Raw genomic sequence first — 20,296 nt, 5'->3', positions numbered from 1 at the left:
CTATTCATATCGACCATAGAACATCCGTCCCATCCCAGTGATATCAACTGCAATGCTTTGAGGCCTAAGTAGAAATGATTTACCTTTTCAAGATAAAAGTTATTCAACAACTTGTTATTAACCATTGAAGGAAAAATTCAATGACATGGGAACAAGATATTTTATGAGAATATTAACTGGTTTGTGCTCAGTTGCAAATCAGCTAAGAAAACTGTTTGCGTCTTCCAACTCTCCTAATGCATTATCAAAATTTCAATGGTTTCTTACAAATTTTAGTTAATATTCGCCATAAATCTAATAGCTGCCAATTAAATTACGCGCCAACTTGACTTGTCAATATCGCTGAGTGCCACCATTGTTGTCAGTTTGCTCCTAGTTCTAAACCAAACACAGTTTCTTGGTAAAATATAAGTACATACAGCATTAAAAGCAGTGTTCGATCTGTTCAGTATTTATCGAGTTGCTATCTAATTTCTTTGATAGTTTTCCAGTAAGAAAAGGTAAAGAGCAAGTAAGTCAAACAGCATAAGTTTTGAAAAATTTTCAAAAATTACTGATAGTTTCAGTATATCGATCTCGAAGTGGCAACGCCGCCGAAACAATACACTTTTAGAGGGGTATAGCGTATACTGGAATAAGGTGGCGTTTCCATTAGGAATCACTTTGGGTAGTGTGTGCTAGTCGTACAAAGTTCTCTTCCATCTTGTTTCTTTTTTGAATCGCGTGTGTAGCCGGCGTGTTGTTATTCTCTATTTAACAAGTAGTCTTTAATTGCAATGTGTAAAAATAGCAAATATTTCAGAAGTATCATCAAAATAAACTAGGTAGGAAGTTCTAAGTGTAAGATATCTTTTTCAAGTATTAAAAGTGGGGAATGGCGTGTGTCTATTCCTACCTGTACATAGTTGTTGGCTATGAAAATGAATTGCACAGATTGGAAGAATCTGGCATGCAGTTATGCTGATTATATGTACTAGATTAGCAAAACTGTGTATTAAACAAGGTAACTAGAGAGCTAAGTTTAACCATTAGTACGTCACACCATTCCTTGCCTTGTGTTATGAAAAAATGTTTAAAGCCCATTATCGTAAATGTCTAAATGTGTAATGCAATCTTTTCTAAATTTCGCAGCAAGTCAACTTCATTCAACTTTTGAGACTACTCCTAAAGCAATGATTTAAATTACGAGGTAAACTATACCAATTTGATGGCTAAATATTAATTGTCACCATATTTTTTATTTCCACATACGCTAATAGTCATTAACGATTATTCCCTACTTAATCATGAGTGCAGGAAGATTCACACGATTCATGCAAATTATCAATACTATTATAAGGTGCTGCAATTCTGATTCACATAAATAAACCTGACCAATGAAACTTCGTAAGATCTAGAATTCATCCGAACCTAATCTGAAAGATCACGTCTAAACCACGAAAACTAATGTAATTATGCTACCAGATTTTTAGACTTTCACCAGCAAAATTTAGTACTAAACCCTAATCTATTATTAAATCTGGTAATTATTTACTTGATGAGACACCGATGTTCGCGATTAATAAACCTTAGCTAAAAATAAAGCTCACCTTATAAAAAATCCTTTTACCAAAAACTTTTCGTAGTGGATTTTTTTGCAAAGATACTGTTTTTGTTCACTTTTCACTTATTAGAATTCACTACTTTTCCATAAGATAACAAAGAATGCCATGATCTCCTCGCCATCTCTTACACCGATGATGAAAAATATTGCACATTTCCCAACTCTATATTTTGTTTGTACTTTATTCGTAGTTACGACGTTTTGTGGGTGCATTTTAAAGTAAGTTTCAGGTAATTTTTTAGTTTTTGGTAGTTTTGGTTAGATTGGTTACCTCCTTTTTACCAATGTTAAACTGCACCGCGGTCTCTACCAAAATGAAGATTCAACCACAGAGATTTGCTGTTTTGTTTGAAATTTAGCAACATAATAAAGTATTGATTTTTGCCCGTGCAGCGTCGTTATAGTGGATGGTGTTAGAAGTGCAAACTATAATGGCGTGCTTTTTTACCTTATTCAAAATTAGTGAATTTCAATCGGCAACACGTGGTAGAAAACCGCATTTTCGCAAAAAACCACCACTACGAAAATTATAGTATATGGTATAGAAAATAAGGCGAATATGATGTTAATTGCGATCGCGTGAACCTGATCACCTGGATAATTACCTTAAATTGAAATTTGCGTTTATTGGTGTGATGTATAGGATAAACCAACTCTATTGGTCGTTTGCACCGTTTTGTTAAAGCAAGGATTGATATTTGGTCCAAGTTCGAACAACAAACTCTCGGGCTTGGACCGGACAGGTCAGGATTGTAAGATAAACATTTCAAAACGGCGCCAATATGACCGTAATTATCAAGTGAATACTACGAAGCTCTGCTATTTATTCCACCATGACTCTGATGAAAATAAAACTAAAAAACGTTTGGACGTTTTTTTTATGTGTATATTTCAGATCATGTTTTCTCTACTTCTAGTCAATACTGACATTTATTGCTGAATCAGTGAATAATAGGAGCAGAACAACAGCAAGCAAATATACTTATCTATCAGTTTTAAGTTGACACAGTAATTTTTTCAGTTTGTGGAGTTCCTCCATATGTTAGATGTTTTCTGACTGCCCCATCTAAGTATAATATTGATATGGCTGTACCTAGTCGGGCAAGAGTTTATGCTGACGTTAATTCCCACAAACCCCGGGAATACTGGGACTATGAAAGTTATGTAGTAGAGTGGGGACAACAAGACGATTACCAATTGGTTCGCAAGTTAGGACGAGGAAAGTACAGCGAAGTTTTTGAAGCTATTAATGTAATAAATAATGAAAAATGTGTAGTGAAAATATTAAAGGTTTGTAGTTAATTATTATATGATACTGTTGAAAGTACAGGTCAATATACCAATACTGTCCTTTGTTGCAGCCAGTTAAAAAGAAGAAAATTAAACGAGAGATAAAGATCTTGGAAAATCTAAGGGGGGGAACTAATATAATCACTTTGGAAGCAGTTGTTAAAGATCCTGTTTCTAGAACTCCTGCTCTAATTTTTGAGCATGTTAATAATATTGATTTCAAACAGCTATATCAAACCCTAACAGATTTTGATATACGATTTTATTTATACGAACTGCTCAAAGCACTTGATTATTGCCATAGTATGGGAATAATGCATAGGGATGTCAAGCCCCATAACGTGATGATAGATCATGAAAGTAGGAAATTACGCTTAATCGATTGGGGTCTTGCCGAATTTTACCACCCTGGACAGGAGTACAATGTTCGAGTGGCCTCAAGGTAGGTCAACCAATTGAAAATTACTGTGATTAATGTGATCAGAATTCTATTGCTTTAGATATTTTAAGGGTCCAGAATTGCTGGTGGATTATCAAATGTATGATTATTCGTTGGATATGTGGTCATTGGGATGTATGTTAGCTTCAATGATCTTCAGGAAGGAACCTTTTTTTCACGGACATGACAATTATGATCAGTTAGTTCGCATTGCCAAAGTGTTAGGGACTGAAGAACTCTTGGAATATCTTGATAAGTATCATATAGAATTAGATCCACGATTTAACGACATTTTAGGAAGGCAAGTGTTTATTGTATTTCATTGAACGGATAAAATATATCTAAACAGTAACAACATTTCAGACACTCCAGAAAAAGGTGGGAGCGTTTTGTACATAATGATAATCAACATTTAGTGTCTCCGGAGGCCCTGGATTTTTTAGATAAGCTCTTGCGTTATGACCATTTGGAACGCCTAACAGCTAGAGATGCCATGGAACATGCGTATTTCTGTATGTTACCGGTGGAGTTGATTGAACTATTTTTGCCAATTTTCTTTTGTAGACCCTGTAGTAAAAGAACAATGTAGAATGATGTCGACTGTGTCTTCATCACCAACCCCTTTGTCAGGAGGCTTATCTGTGGTCGGCGTTGGCGAGTGATCTACGCAGCAGAAGTAAAGTAACAAGTATGATTTATGCCATACCAAGAATAAAATAGTTACTAGTTCTGTCCTATTCATGGCTATATTTTAAAGATGTGTACTCCATAAACATGTACACAGGGTCTGGATGGGATTTAAGTTTGACATGTTCTCTAATGTATTCCTTTGTATGTGGTATTTGTTGCTCGAGAATGTGTGAAATGTGTTCTCATCTCTTCTCAAATTTTGAACTTTTTTTCTCATCACGTTTACCTTTTTTTAAACCTGTACATGTTCCTAAACAACATTCTTTTTTGTTAACACATATTGTATCCTAAATTGTTTTGTTGTGGTAATTTGCTGGTAACAGCTATACTTCTGCCGTGTCATTAAATCTACAGAATTGCGAAATTGTGGTCAAATCCCAGGTATGTTAGTTGTGCCTTCATATTCGTGAAGTTGCAGTTCGTGTATATATTGTCAAAATTAAATTTTTTGTTTGCTATTAGGCGGTTAAGTCTTTGTAGAAAACGGTAATTTACTTGTATTGATTTGGCTATGCTATGAACATACTTGTTTACTTAATTATACCTTAACTTAAAATTATATTACAAATAATTTTTATTGGTAGTTATTTATTTGCAATTGTTTAATTACATCCTAACCACTTGTTGAACAGTTATCCAATATCATCTTGGGTTTAACAAATTAGTGTGTACGTCCATTTGTTATTTACTGAAAGGTTAATAACCTGTTCGAATGTGCCTTTTAATTTTGTTTTGGGCAAATATACATACCATAACTAGAGTATGGCTGTGTACCTTAACCAAATAACATTAGAATATCAAGGTTCTATCTCGTAGCCTAATGTTATTAGATTCATCTAAAAATTGTCGTCAAACATCATAATATGGTATGCGTACTTGCAGTTTCGATCAGTTTTTTGTACTATTGTAAAGCGTTGGTTTTTTTTTTCTCTTTATTAACTGCCAGAAATTATGAGTCGCTCCGAGTTTGCTCTCAAACTCATTGATTTCAGCTAAACCTATATGAAACGGACTTGAATTTAATGCACTGATATATGTCTGAATGCAGTTAAATTGGTTATACATTTCTCCATCCACCTGTTACCTGGGCGAAATTATTATGATACAACATTAATCTTATACTTACGATTTCAAATTAAGTCGCGGTTTTTTCTAAACTGATTGATAACAATGTTAGGTCATATTTCATTTGTTATCAAAGGTTAAGAGTTCAGGAAGTTGCAAAATTGTTACCCACTGTTAGAAAACTAATGACTTCAATTCAGCATGAAACGACAGATAAGACATTCTGATCATTTGAATGCAAATTTAGTATTGTTAATGTACAGATATTTCTGTATTAGTTGAATTAATATTTTCAGAAACCAATGCTGTTTAGTTTTTAAATTACGTATTTTGAGAACTTTGGAAACCTATTATAATGTTTCTCAATGAAGCCTTGCATCAACCAAATCGTTGTCAGTATTAAAACTACTCAATGAATAAAACCTAATATGAAAACTTTTTTTGTTATTTGCATAGTATCTGAAGAATTCTTAGAAAAACATTCAAGTTCTTTATATGGTGACAACCACTTTATTGTGGTCAGATTTTCAACAAGACTACATTTTCAGTAATGCAAGGAAAATGAAAATACATTTTAATAATTTTGTTCGAATTCGATCAGCTAGGAATGAATGGTTTGAAGAGAGAATTCATTACACTACATGGTGAAATAACACCCCTTTATTCAGTTTATTAACAAAGAAAAGCTTGTAGGTTCGGACTGACGTGCTACATATACAAAAATATTGTGCCTAGTTAAATAGCCGCTTAAATTTATTTAACAGATTTCAGTTTTTCATTATTTGTTAAACCTAAAATATAAAATTTCTATCAATTGAACGTGATGGTGATGTACCGGTCTTTATTCGCACAACCAATCGCATGGCAATCGAGGCATTTTATTAGCAGGCCAAGGTAAATATCCTGCTGTTTTGAATACCCAATAGTCATAAGATACTTTTGCAATTAAACCTAAAATTATTAAGTAAAATGGTTGAAATTTTATTATATGTATGGAAGGAAGGTCGATCTTACCAACTAACAGCAAAACTTCCGCTGTTATGATATAGTATATATAATCAGTCCAGTCTTGGGGGCTTTGACACATTTTAGCTGCATCTAATTCAATTACTTTAACATTCATGTTATAACACTTTATGTCATCATAATCAGGAATATGACTAATTTTTGACAATAACCACACCTGAAAAACTTTAAATGTTTTAATTCACCATTAACCAGACCACCACCTCTAATCATTGATGGTCCTTTGAACAATAGACTCAAGGGTATATGTATATGTACCTTGAGCTTCATGGTATTACAGTCGCACTGCAATTTATTGAATCCTAGTTTAACTCTCCGTTGATTATAATTTCTTTCAAACTGAATATTATCCAATACATACGTCTCCAACTGAAAGATTTATAATTCAAATTGAGATGTTACATAATTCAATATAATTGTTAAGAACACAGTGAACAGTACTCACTACTTTAATCCCATTCCATTGCAAGCTTAATGTATCAAAATTACTAATGAATTTGGTACCTTCTAAGGGTTGAATTGAGGATATTTTATTATTATCCGCTATAAAATGTCTCAGATTTTGATAGGATGGATCACTTAGTTCCTTAATAGAGGATATCTGTAATCAGACAATATTATTTGCAAATTTTATTAGTAGTTAGTTAATTACTTACATTGTTATTGCTTACATCCAAGGATATTGTGTTATCAGGTAGAGGTACTGGTAAAGAGAGAAATTCTTTATTTGAACAGTTTATGGCGACTTCAAACGCCGGAAGCTTTCCTTGAGATAGGTTCAGTCTATAAGTCGAACAGGTACAATTTTCGTGACAATTTTTCTGTAACTGAAAGACTCACTAAATTATAGATGAACATATCCCGATACGTTAAGCATCATCATACTTCGTGAACGGCTTTAACTTGAGAGAATGGTATTTTTTCCGCTGTTCGAAACCAGACAAAATCCTTAGAAGTAATGCAAAATGTGTCGTTCTCGTGATGAAATATAATCTCAGAGCGATTAGACAGTGTATTTAATTCTGAGCAAATGAGGTTTGCATTATCTAAAAATCGATTCTTTGTAAAATATATGTTTAAAGATTCTAAAGATCAAATAAAAAAATGTGCTGAAAATTCTCCTCACTTGATATGTCCAGTATCAGCGTTCCTTTCCTGACACTCGGTACTTTTGTTAAATTATTATGTGACAAATCCAAAATGCCCAGATTATATAATGACCCCAATGCTCTCTCTTCTATTGAATTGATATGATTAGAGGACAAGTTTAGACAGGATATATTACTGTGTTTTGCAAATTCGCCGTCTATTCTACGTATATTTCCATTTGTAATCGTCATATAACGGAGAAGTCTCCATATAGGTTGGAACACACTTAAGTTAAAAGAATCCAGTGCTGCATTCCTAATATGGAGTGATTCAATTTTTCTATAAGTAATATCTGAAAAATAATTGCTGTCAATATTGTTGTTTGAGAGTGATATTTATATTAATGCATTAACGTTCACCAATCACAATACAATTTTGCTTACTGGAACAGGCTAATCCCTGTTTAAGAGTAATTTGATTTACATCACAACACACTGCGGCTTTCTGACAATTCGTGAGTAAACGACACCTGCAACTACTCTCGGGTGGTGGACATGCTTTTGATGACTGATGGAAGCATTCATTAGTGCAGCTACTATCATCAGGAGGTAACAGAGACAATGATGGTAAAATCAAAACTACCCCTATTAAAAGGTGGAATGAGATCATCTGAAATAGAACATGGGAATAATAAGTCATTTACAGCTTCTAGTTCATAGAAATTCAAAGAACCAAAAAATAGGTTAACTTTAAGCTAGAGAACCAATTTGGTTGGGTAAACCTGGATTTTTTAACTCTAGCCAGCACAGCAAGATTTACAATAATACCCACATCTCTATCGAATCAATAACGTAACACATAAATATTTTGAAATATCAACAACAAAATGATAATGCTTAGATTTATAGAGTGAAATAAGCCACAGAACATCCCCCCTATCATTAGGGGGGATATTCTTGTGGCGAATCTTGACAACACGCATTCGCCCCAAAAGGTTGGCTGATGTTGGCAACCCTGCTGGATGCCAGACACACCAATAGGCCGCGGCGAGAGAGACAACATCGCAGACATCTCTCTCTCGAAGGGACAACGCCCAACAACAGGCGCTCACGTTTGGTGCAAGTCATGTGCAAGTGGGCATGAGCGTCCAGCGTCCCTCCCATAAGCCTTGTTCTATGGTCCCTCCTCAACAGGAACAGAGACAAGTTGTCTCTTGACAGGAAGTCTCAGTTTGCACCTTCGCGCGCGCACATCCCGCTTATGCTTTATTTATTCTTAGTTGATTAAAATTTGTTTATTTTAAGTGCGCTTTATTGTGTAACACAAGAAAGCCCAGATTCTTCCGTATATAACCTAGAAAATACTGCTGGAACTTTGCGCAATGTTGTCAAATATTTGAATTCTAGGTGGATATAGAGTATCTTATCTACATGACTATTAATTACTCTTTGCTTATGGTTGATGGTATAATTTGCCCCATTTTTTGGGGGGATTTTTTGTCTTTCCACCTGTGGGCAAGTCGGGTCATTTCAAAGATTCGGATTCGAAGTCAGGTCTGGGGTCAACGGATCCATAACCAGATCACGAATCGGAAAAGAGCCACAGGAGGTCTTTTTGCCTCCTTAATAAAGGGTATGGTAAAAACATCCGGCTTGTGTTTAAATCAAGGAATCAAATAACGGTATTTATCTGTCAAAGTGGCGTCAAATTCTTCTTCTTGTAATAAACCGCTTGGTTTTAGCTACGCAATGGCAGAAATCATCTGTTTATAGGGATGTGCCGTATGCACGTACTTTCAACATTCCGATTCATTAACGTACGTTCATTACATTTATGAATTAAGGACTTAAGTAAACGGTCGCATTTACATCGCGGTGTTAAGTGGGATTTTATGAATTAAGTTAAGGATTAAGTTTAAGAATAAAATTACGACTTCTTTTGTTTGCCGGGCGGCTGGAGGAACAAAAATCTTCGCTAAGACACGGTGTTCCGAACCCTGGGTAGTGTTGGATTCTTACCAACTAAAAAAACCCCTATTTTGTGCTACGAGTTTTCGGGAGTTATCCTTTAAAACTTGTGGTCCTCTCTAAGAATTTGTCAGGCGCGGCATCCGTATGCCATAGAGAATTACGACGTTGGGTAATTCAGCACTAGTTGTACTACAGTTGCACGATACTTTATTTTTAGACATATAAAAGATCCGAGACCCGTATTTGAAAAATTTCAAGATCCGGATCCGTCGGGTCTTTTTAAAGATCCGGATCCCTGAATCGGGTCAGTTCCGAGCCGCCCATCACTAGTATTCATCTATGAATGGCACTGACTTCAGAAACTCGTTTTGTTAGCATAGAGCATGTGGAACTGTGATCATAAATTAATCGTAATTGTAAACCAGCAGAAAAAATGCTTCAAGTAATTGATGATTATTGTGGATATAACTTAATTTAAACCATAACTGTGGCTTTTTCGTTTAGCGGACGCCATACGCCATATTAATTTAAACCTAATCTGAGCTTTTCTTAGTTTTTATCCTTTCATATATCTTTCACTATATCACATATTTGAGCACTTGTGATTTACGATACTACGATGGAACGGTTATGGTATTCTCCTCCCAGACGAAGTATGAGCATATCTCCTGAACCTCACAGACGAAATTCGAGGTCGAAATCCAGGTCCCCAGGACACTACACCAATAACAGAAAACATAACGGCTATAACAATCATATTAAACGAGGTAAATGTAAGTTTATTCAATATTTATTTAGTGAAATGTATGTACTTGTTGACCAAAAACTTTTTCTATATGTCGGAGTTTTCAGTGTCAATTAGAGTTAATAATCGCAGCCTATAATGCGTTACAGTACGATCTACTTCTGATGTGACTTCACTTTCACTCACTGGAATTTCTTGGCTACTTGTATTTATTAATAAACATCAACTTCCATTGCTTCGGAAACACAAACTACATGTTGTCTTTTTTATAGTAAATAAATACGAAAAAGTGGTTGAAGATAGATTGAGACATGGGTCGGATTACGACAGCGATAGAGAACATCGTCGAGAACCTTCATATGAAAAAAAAAAAAGCAGATCAAGAAGCCCATCCTATGACTATAGAGATAGAGATAGAGAACGGGACAGAAGGCATCATCGTACCCGCGAAAGAGATAGGGAAAGAGACTATCATCGTTCCAGACGTAGATCTTGGAGTAATGATAGTAGATGGGAAAGGGATGAAAGAAAGGCTCGTGACAGAGAGAGATATCGTGACGATGATAGGGAAAGTGATAGGTACAGGTTTTTCGGAATGGTTCTAAAGTTTATGATAGTCTGACTTCTAATACTTATGGTATTATAATTTTAACAGTGAAAGAAGTCCTAACAGAGCTGTCATTGGAGCTAGTGGTTCAGAAATTATCGGATATAAGAGCCAACCGCCAAACAATACAATTATGATACGAGGGTTGGCTCAACATATTACTGAAAATGATGTCAGTATAAACGTTTAGTCACTGTGATTCCATATTATAATGGTTTTATCAAATTTTAGATCAGGCAAGACATTATCCAAGGAGGGTTGATGCCAAAGGATATCAGACTAATCAGGAAAAAAGCTACAGGTAGGGCACCCAAGTGATTGTATGTTTTCGGTTGTCTTTAGGCAATATTCTTCATAATTTCAAGCCTAAAGTTAGCGTAATGCCATTCGTATCTATTGTGCTGTTTAGGTACATCACGTGGTTTTGCCTTTGTCGAGTTCGCAACACTGAATGAGGCGGTTCGTTGGATGGAGATGAAACAGGTATCTTAGCTTACATTGAAGAAATTGTTTAAAAAATCATGATGTCACTTTATACGTATATGCCTATAAACATGTAGATGTACATACATAAATATATGTATATAAACATATATCATTCAATTCGCGAGTTTATCGTTCAAGACAGCCAGCCTTCATACCAGCCTTTCTTAAATTATCACTGTGACGTTACACTAAAGAGTTCAATTTGGCTTGAGAAAGCAAACAAACGGAATATTAATTTTTGCTTCAAACAAGTTCTAGGGAACGAAAAGGTCTCTAAGAGAGGGGTTGGTTACTTTTTCTCACTAAATCGCTAATATACACAATATTATTTCAGGGTGTCCTGATGCTTCAGGACCACTACAGAGCCATCATGCAGTTCAGCATACCTAAAGACACGAATCTTATTGAAAAACCCCCACCCCACAAAGCGTCAGCGGATTGGTTTTGCATTAAGGCAAGTTTTGTTGTTGGGCTGCAATATCAAGAGATGTTTCAATTGGATTTTATTTATTTCCAGTGCGGAGCGCAGAACTTTAGAAGAAGGGACAATTGCTTCAAATGTCATGCATCTAGAACTGAATCCGAAGAAGGGGGCAGTGGTAGTGATGAGACTTGTTCATATACCACAAAAAGTATGTGCTTTTCAAAACTGAACCGTTTAATTCCTATTTGCTATATTTTTTTCGCGTATTTTTATTGTTCGTTTCATTTCAGCTCTTTTGCTGAGAAACTTGGATGCCTTAACTACTGAAGATTCCGTCATGTCAGTTTTAAATATTCTGGTTCCAGAGTTAGTCAAATCAATATCAGCAGTTTGTATAGGCAGAGATCCTTTAACTTCAACGTCCCGCGGAATTTGCTACTTAGGTACTGAAAGCACTATTGACGCTTTGGCGATATTCGGCGCTCTGAATGGATTGCAGAATCCACTTACTATCGATGGAAAAACTGGTTGGTTAAATGTCAATTTTTTAAAAGTCAGCAGGCTTTTTCACTTAATTCAATTTCAGTTATATTGTCCTATTGCAAGTACAACATGGGGGACACGAAGAAAGCTTACTCCCAGGCTGACCACGCCGCCTTTCCAAATGCTTCGATACCCCAGAATTATGCAATGACCGATGTGGATAGTTTAGCTGAATATGCCGCCAGGAGATATGCGAAATCCGCGGATGAATATATGCATTACATCGAATATTACAGAGAATATTTTACACAACAAATAAGCGCAGGAAATTCAATTACATTGCACAATGAAAATCAAATGGACTCTGCCAATGCTGCTGCTGCCGTTGCCCAATCCGCAATCCAACAAATGCACGCAACCAAAACATACTACGACAACACTCACATGCAAATTCCTACCGGAACTGATGGCAAACGATACCGTAAGTAATTTTTAATTCTACGTGAGAGCGAAGTTGTGAAATTGTGATCATTTGATATCTTCACATTGGAGGAGTCTTTACTGCAATCAACGCTGATTTCAAAACATGCATCAAAACTGTTTTTCACTGGTGTACTCTATATTTTGAGATTGCCTTAAACCAAAATTTAATTTTAGCAATTCCTGATAGTTCGTCATATGTCTATGATAAATCAACCGGGTACCAATATGATTCGAGTACAGGATTGTATTATGACCCCAACTCGACCTACTATTGGAACAGTGTAATTCAGAAATACCTATTTTGGGACAATGACAAATGCACATATTTGCTCGCCCCTTCCTACAACAGCTTTAATTCCAGTAGTACGTCAACGAGCTCAGGCAGTTGCAATTCCGACGAAAAAGGGAAAAACCCATCTACAATCAATTCAAAGCCCTCTGTGGAAAAGCAGGATAAAGTTAAAGTGGCTAAGAAAATCGCCAAAGATATGGAACGATGGGCAAAAACTTTAAATCAAAAGAAGGAAATTACAACCTGTAGAAGTATATCCGAAGGCAATTTATTGTTCAACAGTGCTAGCGCAGATATAGGGTTTTCAGTATTAGAAAAAAAAGCAACGGTACTTGCGCCATCTGCGCCAATGTTTAAAAACGATGAAGCAGATATTCCCGAAGCTCCTAAGCCTCCATTAGTAGCTCCATATGGCGAGAGCGAATCTTCTGGAGAAGAAGATGAAGAATCACTATTAGATTTCCGTAAATTAATCTGCAATCTTTGCAAAAGACAACTTGGTTCGGCTGAAGCTCTTCAGAAACACGTTAAAATGTCTGCGTTACATAAACAAAACCTGGAAGCAAGGAGAAAGAAAAAATCTGAGGACAATCCAAGCAAAATTGTATACAGGGACAGGGCAAAGGAGAGAAGAATGAAATATGGTGATCCTGATGAACCACAGCCAAGTAAATTGAAAGAGAAGTATCTGAAAGCATTGAATACTGACATTCCAACTGCGTCGGCGTCTGTAATGGAACCAATTGGTGCTGAAAATGTTGGAAACAAGTTGCTTCAAAAAATGGGATGGACAGAAGGCCAAGGTCTTGGAAAGTCTAACCAAGGAAGAACGACGATTATTCAAGTGAGTATATTGTTTTGAAAAGAATAATTCATGCTATAACCTTTTGCCTCCAAGTTAACTACATTGTCTATTTCTTTCAGGCCGAGCAGTATGGAAACTCCGTAGGTTTGGGCAACAAATTGGCAGGATACACAGCTGGCGAATCATATAAAGACTGTGTTAAAAAAATGATGTATGCGAGGTATCAAGAACTTACTGAAAGGGAGACATCCAATTGATTGCAACTTTGCAAAGAACTACTTCACAATTAAGACAACACTTTCTTTTGAAATTACTTCTTTAAACGTGACCTTTACATTAAGAGATTTCAATTTGTATTGTACCGACCTTTATTTAATTTATTTTCAAATAATAAGTTTAACTTTCTTTATATATCTATTTATTAGACAATATTCAAAACAATATAATTTTCAAATGAGGAAACTTTCGAAAATTTTGACAAAGCTTAAAAGTATTTGCTTATTGTTTCGGGAATTAAATATAACAATAATCCAAAAAGCCCTTACATGTGCCTAAGGATCTTAATAGTGAAAGTGTACATTGTGTTGAAAAATGGCGGATAAAACGGAATAGGAACATAAAATTTTGATAGCCATTTATTTAAGATTTCAATTGTCAAAATGTAAATCTAAATATAAAAATATAGTTAAATTCACAAAACGTAATTCTGGGTTTCACTTTAAGTCAGCTCAGTAGAGAGTTATTGGACGCTCAATAAGGGCATGCAGTAATAAAGTTTGTGGTATTTTGACACATTATTTCTGCCTTATACTGGCAGTTGACATTTCTAACGTTCGCTTGCAGGTTAAGTCACACATCACTAACCTCTGATGATCTGTGGCCACTGAAAACAGTCAACTAGGCATTCCAATAACTATCATTTCATTAGAGAAATAACACAAATTAATTATATAGTATTAAAATAAGGATTAACCTTATGACTGCAATACAGTATCTATAATTTCCTATAACTCTCTAGTATGTCTGTATAAACAGAACAGTACAGTACGATGAGCAACGACTCTGCAACGTTTACGTAACATATTGCGCTTAGTCCTGTGATTTTCTATGGTATTAATAAAAATCACTGGCTTTGTTCAATAAGAAGTGATATATAAGTGAGCACGTCGTAGCTCATTCTGCTTGTTTGTGACGTTACTGTTTTTGTTTACTTTAGACGCTCTTAATAACATTTGTTATTAACAATGCGGAAGAGGTGCAGAGAATACGAACAGCTTTTAATTATAAAGCTGGAAAACTATTTTCATAGTTTAGAATAGTTTTAGAATGTTGACCCGAAGAACTCCACTACTGGATGGACTAGATGGAACATTTGCGGTGGCCTGACGTAACGTTACTGACTCATTACTCAAACTAAACTTTTATTTGTAACGGCTTGACTGGTTTATATTCTGGATTTAATGCGTTTGCAATATAATTCTATGGCATGTCCTATCTGACGCATTTCTATAAATATCAAGCCTAAAGTATAAGAAGGCATTAGCTGAGTTGACCTTATTTCGGGAGTATGTTAAAAAATTTATTTATCTACATCGCTATTATACAAATATACACAGTACTGCTTTTATCACATTGATTATTTAAAATTATTGCAAAAATATTCAAAAACAGAAAAAATAAATCGTTAAGATGTTAATAACAAAAACCTTGTTGGCCAAAATACATGATATAAATACATATTTATTAGATTAGGTTTGCGAAGATATGAAAGCTAGACTATTTGGTATAAATACTTGTACTCAAAGATGGATGACTTGAAAGTTTACAGAGAAGCAACATATGTAATTGTACCATTTGCGGATGAACAACGTAAATCAATTAGTAATGTAAATACCGAACAGGAAATCAACGTTTTGATGGAGGTACTAAATGGTCTGGTAGCTCAGATGGCAACTCGTTTCCTTCTATTTTGATGTTGATCAAATGCATCGCTAAAGCGAATTCATCGTTGTCCAACATGCCATCTTGATCCACGTCAGCCAACTTCCACACTTTGCTTAGAACTGTGTTAGGCAATTTTGATTTTACCATTTCTGATTTGGCAGCTGCAAAAAAGTCGAACATTTTCTATATCATTTAATATAAAATTGTTTTCAAGATATAAGACACATTTGACAAAACACAAACATGTAAATATAATTTAGCATACCTTTTCTGAATTTGAACAAAATATATACACGTTTGCGGTACCTATAAAAACTAAGTAATGGGGTGAACAGATAAACGGATAATTAATTAACTTTCTATTATTAATTGAAGAAATTAAATTAGTCCTGTAGGTAAACATGTTTTATAAATTTGAAATTCAAGTGGCAGTTAAAAAGCAAATAAAAATGCACTTAATAGATAATCAAAAGATAGCAATACAGTTATGTCCCTGTATTTACTGCATACTTTAAACATAATTACTAAAAGCAAGCTTTATAGACGCACATTAAACCGCACATGAGCAGAATTCCATAACCAGATTCGTCCGCTTTAGTCTGTTTCCTTGGACATTTAAAAAATAAGCTTCATGGGTAATTGACTGGCCTCGAAAAATGATAAAAATTTCAAACTGTGTTAATATTTATCTCTAGTTATGTAGAGAAATTTTGCTTTACTAAAATATGTACTAGCGTCGAATTTCAAGTACGCCGATGACTGGTCTCCTCAATTCCAAACGAATTATGATGTCATTATTTTGAGTCATTAGGTTGACGAATTTTAGAAGAATTATTGAGTCCAAGAGTAATGTTTTGCATTTGTGAAAGAAAGCAACTAGTCATTTAGCTAACGGGACAAAAACACAGGGAAGATACTTTAACAAGATCTGCAACACTCAGACTTAAGAGCCAATTGATGTGTTTAAGACCGTATGTTGGAAATCGTTAATGTTACATTTAAAAAATGTTTTCATTTGCCTACTTTATGACATAAAAACGTTTTGCAACATACACGCACATATTATTATGTGAAAACCATTAGCGTGAACAATTATGCCAAATGTAAATTTCGTCAACTCTGAACGGAAAACGGAAATTCAATTTTAGGAAATGTATTTTTGGTCAAAAGCTCATGATTACGCCAATCAATAAACTCAAGACCGAAGTTTAAAACTTTAGTTGTTAGGAATTTGAACAGCTTCTTCTTAAATGTTGAACTTGTAGAAAATGCGCATTAGTATAAATCATCTCCAAATAAAATAGGAGCTGACAAATTGTTTTCATCTATTGAGTGCTGATTTATCCTATTCTAAAGATCGTTTTTAAATCGCGATTCTTCTCCGTTCCGAACAATGGCTACAATTCGTATGCACAAAAATTGGCCTTATAAAACAGTAAGCACTAGAAACTCAACATGAAGAATAATTTCGTAGCTTACATCGTTTTAGAGACCAGTATTTCTTTTTTTTCTTCCAAATCCCTATCAGAGTTGGGGGAGCATTCAAAACGGCTAAAAAACAAGGAAGCAGATTATTTTTTCAGGTAATAATGCATCAGAGTCCAAACTAGTCGAGTTTAAATCCTTTTCGTGGTTCACTCAAAGCATATGGCAAATAAAATATGTCGCAGCTATTGAAAGGACATTAATGTAACCACTAACAAAATGGGGTACATGAAATTGTGTTTTAATTTTATATAATTGAAACGTAATTAATAGTAAAAGTTAAATAATCAGTACGTGTTTATAAAATATAATGACGAATACATCATAAATGATGTCATCGTTGAAACGAATCAACGAAGTTGTAAAATACACGTATGATAAAAGTATTAAGTACCTATAAAGCAAACTTGATAAGATCTAAATCCTACTAAATAACATAATGCCGACAGCTCTATTTATGAAATGTTACTCGTCTACAGATGTAGAAATATTCTGGTTAATTTTCAATTAACGCTTGCGAATTTTGCAACTGTAAAAAACTTATGAACACATTTAAGTTTAGAATAGCATACTTTACCTAAAAATATTGCGTACCTGCTGCTAGATATAGGTATCATAGGAACCACAAGGTGACAGGTATGTAACCAAGCAACTGGATTTGACCGATTCAATGAAAACAAAATTGTTGATGCGTTTAACTTAACAATAAAGCTGAAGTTGTTAATTTCGAATGCACATTGTGTAATAGAGCAATGACAAGAATCGATTAATATCGAAATTGCTGATGCAGTTCGTTACTGTGACGGACCATTTACCGAAAAATTGATTTAATTTGAATCAAAGCGACTGCGGTTTTGTCAATCATTTCAAAATGTATTTTCCGATATTATTTATCGTCAATCAGATCTGGAGACGACGATCCATCATTATGATAATGATTATTATGGCTTTGTATCTAGAGTATATATGGATTGAAATTATCGAACTTTATAAGTGAATCTGTAAGCAATTAGGCTGTTCCTTGTACAGAATAGGTAGGGAATAGTGAATAAAAATAAAATCTTGCTAGTTGTACCAAACAAATTTCAACTTCATATAGTTGTTTCGAATTTTAATAAGCAATACCTATCAATAATTATACCTAATTGAAAAAACTTGAAAACCCATGATAGGCATCTAATACATTATATAATGACTTAAAACGGGATTAACCAAATGTTATCAAGTAAGTATTTACTTAGTTACGCGCCAAATTCCAGAAAATAGTGACATCATATGACACAAGTATAATATTTGATTATTTATCTGTGATCTTAATTGATGTAGACGATGTACTCAAGATTTTATGTTATTCCAATAGCTGATAAGAATCAGCGCAGAATATAGGTTCTTCGGCAGATATTGTTTGCAATTATGTGCTACGTAATTGACAGTTTTTTTTAAAGCAATGTGAAAATAAAAAAAATGATCGAAAGCCCATTGTGGCCTACTTGAGATCACATTCAAAGCAAGTGAATAAAGTGTTGATAGCTTCTAAGATTCAAATAAAACAACACAAAATAGCTGTATGCAATGCGCAAGAAATGCGTCATTTGTGCTTTGGGCAATAATTGAATGCTTACCCATTCCAGTGACTTTTCCACCAACGGGGTTCAACTGATTGAAAACTTCATCGTATCTGGGTTTTTCCCTATTTACAATCCAATCATGTTCACCAGCGCCTGCATCAATTCCTTCTCCCCTTTTATAACCAAATGGAGATGCGGTATCTTCCACGTTATTAAAAGCTCCACCAGAAATATTTCCATTTGGACTGTTGGTTGAAGTGTCTTCCAGGGGTATAATTGCCATCAATTTTGATATGTCATCGGCCAGCATTCTATCTACTATTTCTAGTAATTTAACTTTTAGCGGATTGAATTTTGTAAAGTCCAGGTTGACCAAAACTTCTTGCATTTTTTTTATTTCAGGAAAATCTCCTTGAGAAATTTGGTGCTCCCTCTGCAATTTGTCATATATTTGACTCAAATTCTTGATTAGGTCCTTTTTCTTAGAATCCTTTCCAAACACTGAAGGCATTTCCTTTCTAAGTTCTGCAATAATAAAAGCATGTACTTTGGCCAATCTTGCCCTTTTAATTAAGTCATTCAGCTTTCTTAACGCTGCATTTCTTGGTAGTGATTGCAGGTCTTTAAATAAATCTTGTTCTTCATCTTCAAACAATCGCCGATTTCCATCATATCTTAAAGGCTGATCCCAGAATGAACCAATGTAAACTCTAGCAACTTCAGGCGTTTGCAACACTTTTCCTAAAGACCACATAAGTGCTCCGTAAACTCTCATTAGTTGCTGGTGGTCTATCATGTCAGCTTTATTTAATACAATCCGGATCTTATCATCATGACCTCTAAGAGCCTCAATAGAACGTCTAAATTCATCAGAAATATCAAGCTTATGAGCATCAAATAGTAAAATTATTCGATCCACTCTTTCAGCAAACCATTCCAGAACTCCAGTAAAATCATATCCTCTGTCAACACGTTGTTTTTCGCCAGAAAGTATCCCAGGGGTATCAACTATCGATATATTTTGAAGCACTGGAGACTTAACTAGAGAACACTGCAGGCGATTCAAAAACGAATTTCCAAATTTCGATAGAGGTCTGAATTGTCTTTTAGGATCAACTACTAAGGCGTTTCCAGGTATTATACCTTCTTTTTCATCATACATAACAGCAATGAATCTATCAGTTGTAGGTTCAGGCCCAATACGTATTCCAGGAAACTCTCGCTCAAGTAAATATTTAATGAAAGTTGTTTTACCTGTTGAGTACTGACCGACGAGTAAAATCATAGGCTTGGCATCGAAATCTGAATCTTCCAATTTTGGGCTGTGAAATTCATGAAAATTGTAGTGTTCCTCGAGAGGTAGTAATTTGTTTTTGTAAATGTCTTTCAAGCCCTCAATGACATTGTTGTAAACCTCTTGTTTATTGTTGTCCCTTGTTAACCAGCTGAACATTTTTCTAAAATCACTTCACTTTGCTTCTCAAGTCCTAATTAGAGAGAAAAATTAACAAACGGGCGTACCTATATTGTAAGTAACTCAATGACAACTGATCTCTGGACAACTGTCATGTTGTGACGACAGTTTAGCAGTGTTGACAGTTTTCTTGTAAGCTGAAAGTACCTACATTTTAGGACTTTTGAGTTCCAACTCTGTAGGTAACATTCAAAGGATTTTTGAAAAACCTTATCTCTACCTCTTATTATTACTGAAAGCCGAGTTCCTTCTTTAAACGCGCATTTTTCTTAGATTATAATTGACTGAAAATAAAATATTTTTCCAAATTCACCTAATATTCCTTCAT

The 20,296-nt window shown here is 34.8% G+C and overlaps 4 protein-coding genes across 10 annotated transcripts; 2 read left to right on the top strand and 2 right to left on the bottom strand.

The window, feature by feature from the left end:
• Positions 1-588: 588 nt before the first annotated feature.
• On the top strand, positions 589-4,599 carry LOC109540927 (casein kinase II subunit alpha). Of its 3 annotated transcripts, none has more exons than XM_019909472.2 (6): positions 589-824; positions 2,625-2,893; positions 2,965-3,335; positions 3,394-3,633; positions 3,696-3,844; positions 3,897-4,599. In XM_019909472.2, exons 2-6 carry the CDS (start codon positions 2,687-2,689, stop codon positions 3,992-3,994), a joined length of 1,065 nt encoding a protein of 354 aa, XP_019765031.1. In that variant the 5' UTR covers positions 589-824; positions 2,625-2,686; the 3' UTR covers positions 3,995-4,599. The 3 variants fall into 3 exon arrangements, 2 of the variants coding, with proteins under 2 accessions (XP_019765031.1, XP_019765030.1); XR_002172268.2 differs by having other exon boundaries at positions 614-1,003; positions 3,682-3,844; XM_019909471.2 differs by having other exon boundaries at positions 614-1,003.
• A 1,120-nt stretch (positions 4,600-5,719) lies between these two features.
• On the bottom strand, positions 5,720-8,555 carry LOC109540925 (protein halfway). 3 transcript variants are annotated; one of them, XM_019909468.2, is made up of 9 exons: positions 8,034-8,284; positions 7,646-7,871; positions 7,240-7,554; positions 6,999-7,159; positions 6,770-6,940; positions 6,559-6,714; positions 6,372-6,482; positions 6,102-6,270; positions 5,720-6,038 (listed from the first exon to the last, which is right to left on the bottom strand). In XM_019909468.2, the coding sequence occupies exons 2-9, from the start codon at positions 7,869-7,871 to the stop codon at positions 5,929-5,931; spliced, it is 1,419 nt and encodes a 472-aa protein (XP_019765027.1). In that variant the 5' UTR covers positions 8,034-8,284; the 3' UTR covers positions 5,720-5,928. The 3 variants fall into 3 exon arrangements, with proteins under 3 accessions (XP_019765027.1, XP_048524582.1, XP_048524579.1); XM_048668625.1 differs by lacking the exon at positions 8,034-8,284 and adding an exon at positions 8,314-8,555 and having other exon boundaries at positions 5,720-6,270; XM_048668622.1 differs by having other exon boundaries at positions 5,720-6,270; positions 8,034-8,286.
• Positions 8,556-9,481: 926 nt separating this feature from the next.
• On the top strand, positions 9,482-14,201 carry LOC109540922 (RNA-binding protein 5-A). Of its 2 annotated transcripts, none has more exons than XM_019909461.2 (11): positions 9,482-9,939; positions 10,190-10,496; positions 10,573-10,696; positions 10,756-10,825; positions 10,934-11,007; positions 11,345-11,464; positions 11,528-11,642; positions 11,725-11,961; positions 12,021-12,398; positions 12,575-13,536; positions 13,617-14,201. In XM_019909461.2, exons 1-11 carry the CDS (start codon positions 9,792-9,794, stop codon positions 13,752-13,754), a joined length of 2,673 nt encoding a protein of 890 aa, XP_019765020.1. In that variant the 5' UTR covers positions 9,482-9,791; the 3' UTR covers positions 13,755-14,201. The 2 variants fall into 2 exon arrangements, with proteins under 2 accessions (XP_019765020.1, XP_019765019.1); XM_019909460.2 differs by having other exon boundaries at positions 9,482-9,945.
• Positions 14,202-15,063: 862 nt separating this feature from the next.
• On the bottom strand, positions 15,064-20,062 carry LOC109540924 (EH domain-containing protein 3). 2 transcript variants are annotated; one of them, XM_019909466.2, is made up of 3 exons: positions 18,549-20,062; positions 16,921-16,992; positions 15,064-15,602 (listed from the first exon to the last, which is right to left on the bottom strand). In XM_019909466.2, exons 1-3 carry the CDS (start codon positions 19,945-19,947, stop codon positions 15,403-15,405), a joined length of 1,671 nt encoding a protein of 556 aa, XP_019765025.1. In that variant the 5' UTR covers positions 19,948-20,062; the 3' UTR covers positions 15,064-15,402. The 2 variants fall into 2 exon arrangements, with proteins under 2 accessions (XP_019765025.1, XP_019765026.1); XM_019909467.2 differs by lacking the exon at positions 16,921-16,992 and having other exon boundaries at positions 18,549-20,060.
• Positions 20,063-20,296: the final 234 nt, after the last annotated feature.

This window comes from Dendroctonus ponderosae, unplaced genomic scaffold (assembly GCF_020466585.1).
Source record: "Dendroctonus ponderosae isolate FM_Combo_2020 unplaced genomic scaffold, Dpon_F_20191213v2 Dpon_F_20191213_1, whole genome shotgun sequence".
Taxonomy (NCBI): Eukaryota; Metazoa; Arthropoda; class Insecta; order Coleoptera; family Curculionidae; genus Dendroctonus; species Dendroctonus ponderosae.
This window is presented reverse-complemented; position numbering and strand designations above follow the sequence as displayed.